We start from the raw sequence: 13,759 nt of genomic DNA, 5'->3' as shown, positions 1-13,759 counted from the left end.
AAACTAGGAGGTCTAGATTCACCACTTCATCTAACTGATGTTAATTCTGTGCCCTTTACAACCCAGCCCTAGTGGGAGGCTACACAAGATGGGAGACCCCAGCTTTCTAATATGGTAATCTCAAGTGGCATTCACTTAGCCACAGAGTTTCAAATCTATGCGTTTTAATATGCTGGCAAGAAATTAGGTCCAAGCATGCATATGTAGCCCACCATTTAACTGTCTAGTGGCTAATCCATAGAAGATAACAACTTTCTGCTGCTGCTAGCTAATGTAGTTAATCCTTTAGCTCAAATGGTAGAGATCTGTGCTGCAGTGAACTTTACTCAAACCCCGCTGATGATGCAAGCGGAGGAGGATTGTTATAGTTGCACATGATAGAATGTGGTTTGTTTTTTTTTAAACTAGGACATTATATACAACAACCCTCACATCTGTGTTGTCTGAGTTGCAAAGTCAGTCAAATCAAGACATGCCAATATTATAGTTTTCCATGCAACTTTAAGTCTGTCCCTTTGTGCGTATGCATTATGATACAGTTTGCAAGCCCTCCTTGAGCTTATTGAAAAAACTGACATATCCAGCAACACTTTCTGAGGAATTTCTTACAACCGTTCAGCTCATTTGCTGGAAATACAGGAAAGGCTGACATCTTGTGGAATGAATCACTTCTTCACATGACATAGTTGCTGCAGTGTGACAGAAATTTGAAATAAATGCTGGTGCATGGAACATCTAGTAAGCACTCGGGAGGCCAGGCAGCTATAGAACATCTGCTCAATGTGCAGCAGGGATCAGAAAAGCAGACAGACATGTCAGGATGTATGAAGAATGGGGTAGAAAATAGTGAAAATATTATGATGTCGCCATGGAAGTCACCTGGAGTACTGTTTCAGTTCTAGTCCCCTCACCCCAAAAAAGGATTTAGCAAATATAAAAAGGGTTAGATAAGTGATTTAGACTTCACAGCCATTTGGAATTCAAATGAATGTTCACAAGAACAATCTACCACAGCAAGGTATAACACGATCTAAAGGTTGGAAGTTGAACCTAGACAAATTCATACTGGAAATAAGGTGTAGATTTTTAACGGTGAGAATAATTAATCATTGAAACAATTTACCAAGGGTCATGGTGGTTTGTCCATCACTGATGATTTTTAAATCAATATTGGATGTTTTCTAAATGATCTGCTCTAGGAATGAATTTGAGGTGGTTTCTATGGTTTGTGCTGTACAGGAGATCAGACAAGATGATCACAATGGTCTCTTCTGGCCTTGGAATCTATGAAGAACTTTTTACAGTCACTGACCAGCTCTACTACCGCAAATGAGCAAGCAGAGGTCTCAGTCCCTCTCCTGGTGCATATAATGCCTCTTCTGGACCCCTATAAGCCTGCCCAGTAACACATTGGGTTCTGCAGCTCCCCAGACAGTAATATGCTATTCAAAAATAAAGTCTTCTGAGGGAGGGGTAGAGCCTGATTCCAAAGCTGATGAATGCTCACTGACGTATCCCAAAAGCCTGAAACACTAAAAGTCTTTGACTTCTATCAAAACGGAAGAAAAGTGCTCTGAATAAGGAGTTCTTCTTGTGAGAAAAACCTAACCCTGGCTGTAAACATTCGGTGGAGGCATAGACTGTTCACTCAAGCTGCCATACTACTCTACCAGAAAGCGCAAATGTTGGAAAACTAAATGTAATCACAAAACTAACAGTCCCTGCCACTGTGCAGAGTCATTTAGTCAAAGGAATGTTGAAACTGATCCTATCCAGGACATGAATTTAAAGCTTCCATGGCTTCCTTGGAGAGTTGGCGGGAAAGTAAAAGCTATTTATACTAAATAGGCAAGTGAGTTGAAGTCTCAGAATGGAAATTACAACGTACTGTTAAAAGGTGGTAAAAATGCACTACAACAGGATGAATGAAAACCCATTCCAAATAAAAACACTTGCTCATAGCTATATACTACTATAAAAAAAACCCCTCAAATGTTGGAAAAAACTAAATGTGATCACAAAACCTAACAGTCCCCTGTGGATAAAGTCCCCAGATACTTCTCTTCATGGAAAAAATCCTGGCTAAGTTACTAAACTTAAACTTTGAAGATCTACTATACCTTAAAAATGTTAATGACTCTCTGTTAACAAATGAATTTCACAAGCAACTCTGGGGAAACCACAATAGTAACAGTTTCCAACGTTACAGACTGTGACAGAGTCCTCTGGGAGACAAGAGCTAATAAAAGAACATTTACACCAAGGAGGGAAAACAATTATCTTTTCTGGGTTAAGTGCACAGAGCAGGAGGATAGAATTTCTCATAGTGACGTGACGGGACAGGAGGAAGGATGGTTTTGTGGTTAAGCTGCTGGGGTTACAATGTACCCAGAGCTCCTGGAGTTGATGAGGTAGAGACAGGGAGGGGCTGTGTTTTGGGGTTCCTGGAAGATTCTGGATCTGAGATCTGAGAGGGGGGTGGGAGATTTGAAGTGTTGTGCCTGACATAAGAGTAAGATCCCAGGTGCTGGGTGAGCATTTAGGTGTTAACTCTGGGTAGAGCAAAAGGCTGGATGCAGAGCTGGAGAGTATTATATAAACTATTGTAGAAGGGCCCAGGACAAGTTAACTAAATCTACTGATTTTCAAAGCTATCCCTAAAGTAAAGGCAGAGACCTTGGCTCATTTATGATGTCAGATGTCTATACTATTTGATTGAGTGGTATTTTACTCTTTACCTGGAGATCAAATTATAAAGGTTAAAAGATTCTCTGACTTAGGTCTACAAGATTGTGTGTTGGTAGCATTTACAAATTGGTGAGCAGTTAAGAAGATCTTCAGTTAAGGTATAAGAGATCTTCTTAGTTTTAGAGGACATAAAACCCCAACTTTTATGAGATGTACTGTCTCCAATGAAAGATTAAAATAGCTGCTTCCAGGTGGGAAAGATCGAATGATACAGGATTTAGCCATTTGGGCTAGATATTTGAAAAATCATGAGTGAGTCATTGTGGCTCTTAGTATGTGGGCGCGTGAAAAGACTATTACTTTTAAAGGCTGCAAGAGTCATGAAGTAACAGTTTGATAGATTCATTACTCCAGCAAGATACAGTTGGTGCGGGCTGGGAAGAGGGCCAGTTACACCTACCTCTTTCACTGGCTATCCCAGCTCCAGCTCTAGCATAAGTTAGAACTGCTTAGAGGCTACCCTAATTTACACCCGCTGGCTATGGTGGTCCTGCACCCATAGACAATCATTAGAATGCCACCACAGACACACCTCCTCCAACACTGAGGTGGGGGAAGTTGGTGCAAGAACTGCCCATACCACTTTACACCAGTAAAGCGTTCTTCTCCACTGGGGGAATTCTCAGCTGGCCAGATTACCTCCCTTTCTGCCACCGAAGTCACGCAGAGTGGCTGGAGCAGGACTAGTGAACCTGGCCTCTGCTCACCTGCCCATGCAAATTTGCACAACTAATTACACTAGCAAGTAGGCATTTGTTGTGCCTCCATTTGGCAGGGCAGCTTGAGTAACGCGTCCTCTCAGGAATGAGCTGTGAACACATCACAGGCCAGCTTCTCAGGTGCGCCTGAGCTGCACACGAGGAGGGGAGCGTAGCTGGCTTTCTATTACCTTTATACACCCCCCCACACTAGTGCTGAGGGCAGCAGGGGCCAGTTCAGCTCCCAGTCCAAGTTAGGGTAGCCTCAGGGCAGTGGCAGTAGTGGCTTCCAATTGATCACTCTAATATAGGCCTCATGTTGTTATAAGCTTGTTTTTTCTGGGAAATGTTCATTCACGTCTTCCTCCATCAAGAATAAAATTCAGCAAACTCTTCATTTAAAAAAGGAAATGAAAAAAGCCCTTAGACTCGCTCAATAATTAATGAAATAAAAAACCAAGTGAGTAAAAGCAAAGGACAATAAAATCCATGACACCCCATCACGTATGAATTACAGAACGTTCACACCTCTGCCTTCCTCGTTTGCCTCCTGCACCCCTTGTAGCTCCCCCTTGCTTTTCCCACCCCCTACACCCTCACTTGCCCCTCACAGACGGACAGCAGCATACCTTTAAGGCACTGGGCACAGTGCTGCTTTGGGTGTCAGTCTCAGCTTCTTTCCTCCCTCCACCGCCTGGGGCCTAGGCTGCTGCAGGGGAAGGGGTTCACCTCAGGCACAGCTAATAGGGCAGTATAAGAAGATGGTTCCTCTCTCCTCAGATGCTTAGCAGGTGGTTTTAGTGGCAGCAGATTTCAGGCTGCTTCGGGCCAGGCTACACGTGCAACAGCTCCTCCCTGCTTGTCAGGCAAGTGTCACTATGCCCACCCTGGGCAGGGCCAGCTCCAGGGTTTTGGCCACCCCAAGCAGCCAAAAAAAAAAAAAAAAAGCCGCGATCACGATCTGTGGCGGCAATTCGGCGGGAGGTCCTTCGCTCCGAGCCAGTGTGAGGGACCGTCCGCCGAATTGCTGCCGAATAGCTGGACGTGCCGCCCCTCTCCGGAGTGGCCGCCCCAAGCACTTGCTTGACAAGCTGGTGCCTGGAGCTGGCCCTGACCCTGGGAATGTGCCAGGCACACTGCTTCCTCCTCCTCTTCCTCTGCCTTTATCACCTGAGTCTTCCCTGTCTGCAGCCACAAGTGTGGGTCAGCCATCTGTGAAGATGGAGACAGCACAGAGAGTCAATATCAGCTTGAATGTGTGCTGTACTGTGAAATGCAGTTCTGTGAGAGGGCTGGCTTGGCTCATGTCAAACGCAAAGCTAGTGTAGAGGGCCCAATTCGGCTGTCATTTACACCAATGTAAACCCAGAGCAATGCCAGGGGATTCAGTTGAGTTACTCTGCTTTTACTTCAGTGTAACTGAGAACAGATTTTGGCCATGAATTAAAACAGGAGGTGAAGCAAATACCGTTCTTTTTATGTGATTGACCCAGCAAGATGCAGAGTGCCCCTGTGAGATGCTGAGTGCTCTCAGCACATGCAGATTTCAACAGGAGTTGAGGGTGCTCAGTATCTTGCTGTATTGATCCCAATAGCAAATTCATTGTCTCCATCTGTACTTTATTTTGTCTTATGATGGATTATTACTATTATGTATATTACAGTAGCACCTATCAGCCCCAAATGATATCAAAGGCCCCCATTGTGCTAGGCACTGTACAAACTTATGCGGAGCGTCTCTGCCCCAAGGAGCTTACAAACTAAATATTCAAGGCAGATAAAGGGTGGGAGAGGAATCACAAGCACAGAGAGGGGTGGCGAGTTGCCAAGGCTCTTCTGATGGCACCTGATTAACAGCTGAAGTTCTCCTCCTCACCCCCTACCCAAACTCCTGGCTTTAGGGACTAGGTGCAGTTGGAGGAAGTTAATCTCACACATACCAAAAGAGAGAACAATTGTTTTGTTACCAAGGGTATGTCTACACTACAGGATTAATCCGAATTTATATAATTCGAATTTAGGAAACCGATTTTATAAATTCGAATGTATTCGGCCACACTAGGCACCATTAATTCGGTGGTGTGCGTCCAAGCTACCGTAGTAGCATCGATTTCCAGAGCGTTGCATTGTGGGTAGCCAATAACATCTAATTGCCAATAACATCGAATTGCGGTCACACTAACCTTAATACGGATTAACAATACCGATTTTGACGCTACTCCTCTCGTCGAGGAGGAGTACAGAAATCGAATTAAAGAGCTCTTTAATTCGAATTAAATGGCTTCGTTGTGTGGACGGGTCAAGCGTTAATTCGAATTAAAGCAGCTAAATCCGAATTAAAGTCGTAGTGTAGACCAGGCCCAAGTGAACCACAGTGGAGAGGAAGAGTCTGGTGAGCATTTCTGTCTGGCAAAGCCTGATCTTGAGCTAGCACTCTTTTTGAAGTGCTCTACCACTTCCTTTGTAGGAATAGAACAGCAGTTATCAAACTGTGGGTCGGGACCTCAAAGTGGGTCACGACCCCATTTTAATGGGGTCACCAGGGCTGGCGTTAGACTTGCTGGGGCCCAGGACCAAAACCCAAGCCCGAGAGCTTCAGCCCTGGGCAGCAGGGCCCAAGGTTACAGGCCTCCTGCCTAGGGCTGAAGCCCTTGGCCTTCAGCTTTGCCCCCTCACCCCCACCCAGAGCTGTGGGGTTCAGGCTTTGGCTTTGGCTCCTAACCCGAGCAGCTGGGATTGGGCAGGCTCACACTGCGATCCCCCATCCTGGGGTCATGTGGTAATTGTTGTTGTCAGAAAGGTGTCATGAGGCAATGAAGTTTGAGAACCCCTGGAATAGAAGGATGATCTTCCCAGAGGACTGTGCGCTTGATGTGCTCTTGAATCTGCTTTGTTGTATATAGATCTTTGAATATTACCACCAAGCATTAATAGGTCTAATATCTAAGTAGACTCTTGACATCTACTATCCCTAGTTAGGAGGGACTATCCCTATATATGAGCAAAAACGTTCCTGATTTTTCCACTATAAAGGTTCACCTGGTGCTGCAGGTCTCAGACTTTCAGATCCAGTGTATCACATCTAAAACTCAAAGTACTTTGTGCATTAAATTTGTGATTTTAATACTTAGCAGTTATAATAGATTTTTATCCTGACACTGTAAAAAAAAACCCCACATCTCAACTGATTGCAGCCTGCATCCCACTAGCGGTATATGTACGCTGATTGGAGAACTGTTGACCTAATGCATTTTAATTGTGGGGAGAGTTAAAAGGGAATGTATCTATGTTTGCTCACAACAATATTTAATCAAAGCTTTGGAATGTTATCCGCTATATTTTATAACATAAATAAAAAGGTCTTCATTGTCGTCTCTATTGAGGCAACTGAATTAAATATCTGGGGGTTTTAATAGAAAAAAACAGGAAAGTGTAAGAATTGGTCTTTTGTTGATATTTCTGTTTGGAGTGAACACGTATTCTGAACAGAGATAGACAGTGGGTGACATTTTAACTACAAAGACCTTGGAAGGAAATAAATAAGCAAAATGCCAATTGCTTGTTTCACATTTTCTTTATTGACTGCCACTGACTGAGTTCTCAGATTGTGTGTCAGATATCATTAGAACAGTTGGAGCTATATTAGAATTACAGCAAGATTAACAAAGATGGTGTGCTACATGCAGGCTCGGGAGAGCTCGGTAGGGATTTGAAGCCTCAGCACAATGATGGACCCCCCCAAAGGGTCTACAAACACATTGGAAAGACGTGCTTGTCCTTGCATCAGTTGTCACTAATGGAAGATGACTCTGCAGTGGTGTAAACAGATACACTTAAAGACTTTGCTGAAAAAATGTTGCAACTCCCAAACATTACACACTGTTGTTCTCGCTTTTGTTCTAAGAAACTCATGGCACATTCATTGCAAGTGCACAGTCTCTCAGGGTTTTTTCACAGTAATCAGCTTAGCTCCGACTTTAATTTCTTTAGGCTAGAGCAAGTCTGCCGGGCCTTTCATCATACAAGCTTTGTGCTAATGATGGGTGTGTTGGGAGCTAATGTTAATTGTGCACTCATTCATATTTGGTAGATGTTACCAAAATCCAGGACAGTTTAAAGACCTTTTCAGCAAATACATCAGTTTGGCAGCACACTTGTTTCATGTCATCCTGACATCACAATGTTTAGGCTTAAGCTTCAAAGTCCACTAGCTGCTCACCCAGCCCCTCAGTCATCCAAGAAAAAATTAAAACAAAAAATAACCCCCTCTAGATATTCACTGATACCTATGTAATGACTCTGTGAATGAGGCCTGCGAATGGTGACAGACGCCTGGATGCTTCATCAGCAGGATCAGCCTAGGAAGAAGGAGCCGAGGCGGGCTTCTCCTCTCGGGATACAGGAATGGGTCTCTCGCTGTAGCTGGTGTCCATGTTGGACTGGACTTTTGGGCCAGAGAAAGTCAGCATGCCATCAGCAGACAGGGAGCAGGTGATGGCAGATTGGTCCACGTTGGAAGGCAGGCGGTATCTGCGGTGGAATTCGCGGGAAATGTAGCCATGGTCGTCCTGACAACAGACAGAGGGAACAGATGGCTCGGTCAGAAACGGTGCCTGATGTGACTTGAGGCACACCCCGTAGCATGTTTTAATCTACATCACCAGAGTGTGACTCCATGTTTACATTGAATTCCAAACAGTTATTTCAAAGCCACTGTCTCAGGCAGGGCTATGAATGTATATGCATTTTATTCTACACCACAATTTATTAGGGACAAATCCTGCCTTGGCTGATATCCTGTGCAACAACACTCAGGCCAACTGAGCTACAAAGGGTGTCAATCAGAGCAGAATTTGGCCCTTACCACATGATGCTGGGCATGACTGTCAGCGGCGCTGAGCACCTGCAGCTCCCATTTATTTCAGTTGAAGTTGTAGGTGCTCAGCGCTCTGAAAATCGATGCCTATATTTCAGTATGTTGGAACCATCATTGAATGAAACAAGAGGCTGTAATCCTGGCTCCTCTGATGCTGTTGGCTGAAAGAATGAGAAATAAAAAGAAAGATTGACATTAAAGTGGCTTTTTTCTCCCTTTATGGCAAACTAGCCTCAAATGCAAATACTGATTGGGCTCTTAAGTTTTGATTTCCCAACAAGTGTCTTCATGGATGAGAAGAGTTTGTGCCCCCTCCTCTCTCCCGCCACTGGTATTATTATTATTATTCACACTTCAATCCTCGCTTGAATTCCCATGTCATATGTGGTCAGTTTCCACGCCTTAGGCCCTTTGTTGTTTTGGTTTTGTTTGTTTTGCTCTTCTCGTCCAACCCAGCATATGAAAACTCGGCTTTCCACAAGTAATCCTGGATTATGGAAACTCAGTCATTCGTTGACAGCTTCAAATAACATTCTTTTTCTAGTCAGACGTTATTAGTGAACACTGCATATTGTCATCTGACTGTTATCGAGCATGACTGAAAATAAACAACAGACAAATTTTCTCATTATTATCAGAAATCAGGTTTGATCTTTGCCAGAGCCGGGAACCTACATTTAGTGACTTGGGTTTAACCTTTGAAAAATAATTCTGGAAAAAGTAGAGAACATTATTCTTCCCCTTTGTACTTCCCCAACTGAGGAACACCTTAAAGTCAGAAAGAGAAAAGAGCAGGATAATTCCCCTCCAAAGTTGCATGCTTTTTCTGCTTACCTGTCTCTCATTGTGCTTGCCATGGATTTCCACAAAGTCATCCATAATCTTCACACTCAGATCTTCGGGAGAGAAGTGTTTTACATCCAGGAGGATTGTAAACTTGTCCCGGTCAGACCTCACCTGCAATTAATATGGTAATAAAATTAAACAATAATTTGTTGAGTCAAAAACAAAGTAATTCTCAGTCTCATCCTGAGCATGATTGTCTCAGAAGTGATTTAAGAAGGCTAGAGAATGGTTATGGGCCTGATCCAAAGCCCACTGAAGTCAATAGGGTTCTCCAATAATGTAAATGTGCTTTGGCTAAGGCCCTGTAATTGCAAGGCTGGTAGAATTCTAAGACATCCTTATTGCTCCTTGAGTTTGCATCCCTTCACGTTGCTCTCATTGTGTCACTCTATCACTCAACTATTTTTCAGAATCTATCATTAGAGATTTATTGGACATTTGGGTTGTGCTCAGCAGCTAGCGGTGAAATTATATCAGTTATGTAGTTTCACCTGTTTTGTTAAGCTAGCACTTTTGCTTTTTACTCTCTCTTTTAAACCACACTTTCTCTGCAAAGCTGCATGGATTCAGGAAGAAAGTGTGATCTGCAGTTTTGTGGACTGGCTTGTAAGTCTAATAAAGTTCTTGCTGCTCTAGCTCTGCTGGGCTTCTGCTAGATTTTTGGAGGAAACCTTGGGAAGGTTAGTAGAATGCAGAAAGAACAAACATCTGTGCTCGCTTTGACATTTCAGATCTGACTGTTTTGAGTACAGCCCAACGTACAAAATGTTCATTTTGCATATAGTCTTTGGAGAACTGTTCTTGGGATTTCCAGTATGGGATTGTAACACGGAGGTCATGAGATGGTGAAAAAAAGAAAAGAAAGGAGAATGTTCATGCTCAAGATTGAATTTATACCTGGAGTCCCATCCCCAACAAAAGTAAGCTGAATATGAATGTTCATGTAACAGAGGAAACTTTGTTTTTTCCCCAGCACACGGCAAACTGCTGGCAGGGTCATAAAGTGATCTTTTTACAGTATTGTAAAAAAACTATAGGTCAAATCTATTTCTTAAAGAGAAAAAATTATTTCCTTTGCTAAGATTTCCTGTGATAATTTTCTGTGATGGTCAGGTGGGCTTAGTGTTTTGCAGGAAACCTGCTAGTTTTCCTGCACCTGTTCACATCAGAGCCAATTGACATAATCTAATTGAATCAAGGAAAGTAGCAGGTGGTTGTTACTATTAATGAATTGGCAGCAGAGGTAAATGGTATTCAGTAAAGGAGTCTTACCTCTGAAATGCCTGATTCCAGAACGGTGCGGAAGAGAGAGTGCCTGTAATAGGGGCTGATGGTGGAAGAGAACAAAGGCAGGAGATCATAATCGAAAAGACCCTCTCCGAAATACTGGTCAAACAAACGGCTTGGAAATAAGGGTCCAAGAGCTCGTTTGAACCAGGGGTGCTGGATGGTAATGTCCATGTTTTCTGCTTCTGCAAGTTCGACGGTAGAGAGAAGACAGTGCAGTCTCTGGGGACAGTGATGTCTTTGCTGGACTGCATAGTGGAGACTCAGAAAGCCTCCCTCTTTATATACTACTTTCACAGAATAAAGGCATTAGTGAGATTTCTCTGGAAAGACATGATCTCATGATTAAGGCAATCTGGTCAGCAGAAATGCAGAGGCTGACCTGAGAATGACAGTCTGGTTAGAATCAGTGCCAGATATCTGTGGACAGTAGCTACTTTCCAGCATGCTATGCTATCTGGGGCTACCTCTACCCAGAGAGAAAACAGGCTCTAACTCTTAACATAGACAAGCAATTCAAACAGGACTTTTTAATTTAATTTCTTGTGGGAATTTTCTAAAGGTCTCTATAGTTACTCTAGCTAGCTTTGATCTAGCTAGATCAGAGCCAGCTCAGGTATGCCTACACATGCTGCAATCATACTTCCCAACTGTGGAGTAGACATCCCTTCAGTGTATTCAGTGGGACTTGTTTCTTGCCATCAGGTTTATGGGTATCGGTGTGTGTATTCAATATGAGAACTGGTTGGAGTATGGTAAACATTTTTCTTTCATTTTGTTTCTTTATTTAGGGTACACACATTTCTAAGGAGCCTTGTGGTGTTAAATTAGACTGTTTGTGGGACAGAACATTTTAATCTTTGAGGGCATTGGTGCACCTCAGTCCCTCCTGTTCTGTGCCTCTGGCACACAATAGTGCAGTCTCCTGAGGGCTGTAATACTTTAGTCTAATTCAGGTTACATACTTCACCAGTGGCAGTGTGAAGCAGAGCCTTCAGGCAGTGTATCACCTACTATGCGAAATCAATGAGATTTGTGGGTTCTCATATAAAGAGCTACGCTTCGTCTTCATTGCAGAAAGAGGTGTGTTTTTTACATTGAGTTGCTGTAAATGTAGCTAGCCCAGGTCAACCCTATACCCCCACCTGGAGTTGACCTCCACTAGCTGCATCAGGATTAAAACGACAGTGCCTTGTCTCTCCACTATGAGTTTACAGCAAGATAGCTATCTCGTAAAAATGCTCCCTTTATTTGCAGTGAAGACCTAGCCTGTTTTGTAAAATATTGGAACCAGTCCAAAACATAGTCCTCAACCAGACTTTTTTTTTTTTTTTTTTTTAGTTTTAGATCTGTTCTAATGTAAGCAGGGTCTGAATGAGCTCTCCCCTGACATCTAGTGATGAGCTAGCAGAAAAGACTAGGTGCGCAACATGGTGGACCTGCTTTTCTAAAATGATCCCTTTTGGCTGGTGTTGGGTTACAAATCCCTTTCGTATTGAGTGCAGATGTAATGAAATGTTGTTATGCTTACGGTGTGAGTAAAGGGCATCAGAACTGTGCTTCACTTGCCCCGATTGAGGGGATCACTCTAAAATGAACCTCACTCACTAAGTAGGGGTAGGGATGCCATCTCCCAGTGGAGATGAGAGGGGTTGGGGATAGGTGTTTCTACTTGGTGGTGTGGACTCTGCTGAAAGAATCCTAGGCACCATTTGACCTTCCCCTGCCCAGCGTTTAAGGACAGAGCTTATTTGACTCAATTGAGAAACATTTTTTCTGTTCAGTGATGACCAGAGCTGGGTCACTGATAAGCAGATCTAGAGGCTATGCCTTAGACCTGGTGTAGGGACAGTGGTTAAATGAAAGACAATGCAGAGGCAGTACTGGCAGTGAGGTTTCCTGCTACCCAGTGAAATCAGTAAGAGCTGACATCACTAAAGACCTGGATTAAGAAGTGAAACCTCAGAACTTGGCATTGCAGAAGTGGCAGTGAGAGTCCAACAGCAGTAGCATGTGACCAGTGGCAGCAGGGAAAAGCAGCAGAGTCAGTGGCAAACAGCGAGTTGCAGAGGTGCACAGCAACCACACAGATATTGCTCAACGTCCCCCCTCCTTTCTTGGGTCGGAGGTGAATCCCGGTGAATCCCTCTGAACTCTGGGTCTTCTCTAATCAAGGACAGCCAACTGTGAGTAGGGTGCAGTGGAGGGTGCGGAGAGTGATGTGAAAAAGGGACATTTGTTCTCCAGACTTTCCCACTGCAAGATGGGAAACAGGCAAAGGGCACTGCCCGACACACTGTGGGTCAGGTTTGCCTATGATTACATGCTTCTGAATGTGGTTGTGATGTTTTCCCAAATGTACGTGTGTTTCCCTTTCCCTTTTAATAAAAGCTATCTTTTGTTATACACAGACTCAGTGCTTACTAGTGGGAAAGTATTGCCTCTTAGACACACCTGGGGTAGTGTTATGTTTTCCCAGATTAATGGGTGGAGGCTTTAGCCAGTTCTGTGTCATATTGTTAAGAGGAACCCCTAGATAATGAACCCAACCCTTGTTGCTGCCAAGTTCCACCTGGCAGAAGGGTTACCCTAGTAAGAAGTTACCATAAAGTGTGTGTCACTTCACACATTTGCCTTTACCATCCCAGAACCACTGTTCTAAATGTTACAGCTGCATCCCCAACACTTCCTCCTCCTCTCCCACAACCTAGCTGACTTTTCCTCCCTCCCAATCCCTACTTCTGATGACAGACTTGCTGACATGGCGACCGTTGCTCCCTTGTGCCTCTATTGTCACTGCAATGATCCCATACTTCACAGTACTTCCCAAAACATACCTGGGGGCTAGTCTGAGTTGAGGGTACATGGCTGAATACACAACCACAGTGACAAGGGCCACAGGACACTTTGGATCCCTTTCACAGGGGTCCAGAGATGATCTAGGGAAGGGAAGGGCAGCTGAGTAGGGGAGAAAGAAAAGCCATCAGTTGGGCTGCTTTTGCTAGGAAGGGGGTCATGAATATGGGTAAACCATGTGAGCAAGTGGCTGTAGGGCAGGAGCACCTTGTTTTGGTGATGGGGAAAAGGTAGCCTGAAAAGAAACTAAAATATCTTAGTTAAGGAGAATTTGTAGGGCTTATTAACCTTTTCAGGTTCACCCATTACTGTACTAATAATTTTTCAGATCAGTGGTTTGTTTATATTTATTTAGTTTTATTTTCAATTTTACCAGGTGATTTAAGCAGCCAATAATCTCCTCTTGCAGCATCTGTATACTGGGGAATACCTCTCGTTACACACTGAC

General features: G+C 43.7%; 1 protein-coding gene across 1 annotated transcript; it reads right to left on the bottom strand.

Annotated features, from left to right (window-relative positions):
* Positions 1-7,804: 7,804 nt before the first annotated feature.
* CRYAA (crystallin alpha A) lies at positions 7,805-10,629 on the bottom strand. Its single transcript, XM_065414407.1, has 3 exons — positions 10,441-10,629; positions 9,157-9,279; positions 7,805-8,014 (listed from the first exon to the last, which is right to left on the bottom strand). The coding sequence occupies exons 1-3, from the start codon at positions 10,627-10,629 to the stop codon at positions 7,805-7,807; spliced, it is 522 nt and encodes a 173-aa protein (XP_065270479.1).
* Between the last annotated feature and the right edge of the window lie 3,130 nt (positions 10,630-13,759).

Source organism: Emys orbicularis, chromosome 1, assembly GCF_028017835.1.
Source record: "Emys orbicularis isolate rEmyOrb1 chromosome 1, rEmyOrb1.hap1, whole genome shotgun sequence".
Lineage (NCBI taxonomy): Eukaryota > Metazoa > Chordata > Testudines > Emydidae > Emys > Emys orbicularis.
Note: the sequence above shows the minus strand (reverse complement) of the source record. Positions and strands in the feature narration are given on the sequence as shown.

Excerpts from the sequence above, each read along its gene's own strand:
- CRYAA (XM_065414407.1), bottom strand. The coding sequence starts at position 10,629 with ATGGACATTACCATCCAGCACCCCTGGTTCAAACGAGCTCTTGGACCC. Across the intron at positions 9,280-10,440 it reads TGGAATCAGGCATTTCAGAG|GTGAGGTCTGACCGGGACAA; the intron begins GTAAGACTCCTT and ends TATTAATTGCAG. Across the intron at positions 8,015-9,156 it reads GCAAGCACAATGAGAGACAG|GACGACCATGGCTACATTTC; the intron begins GTAAGCAGAAAA and ends GTCTGTTGTCAG.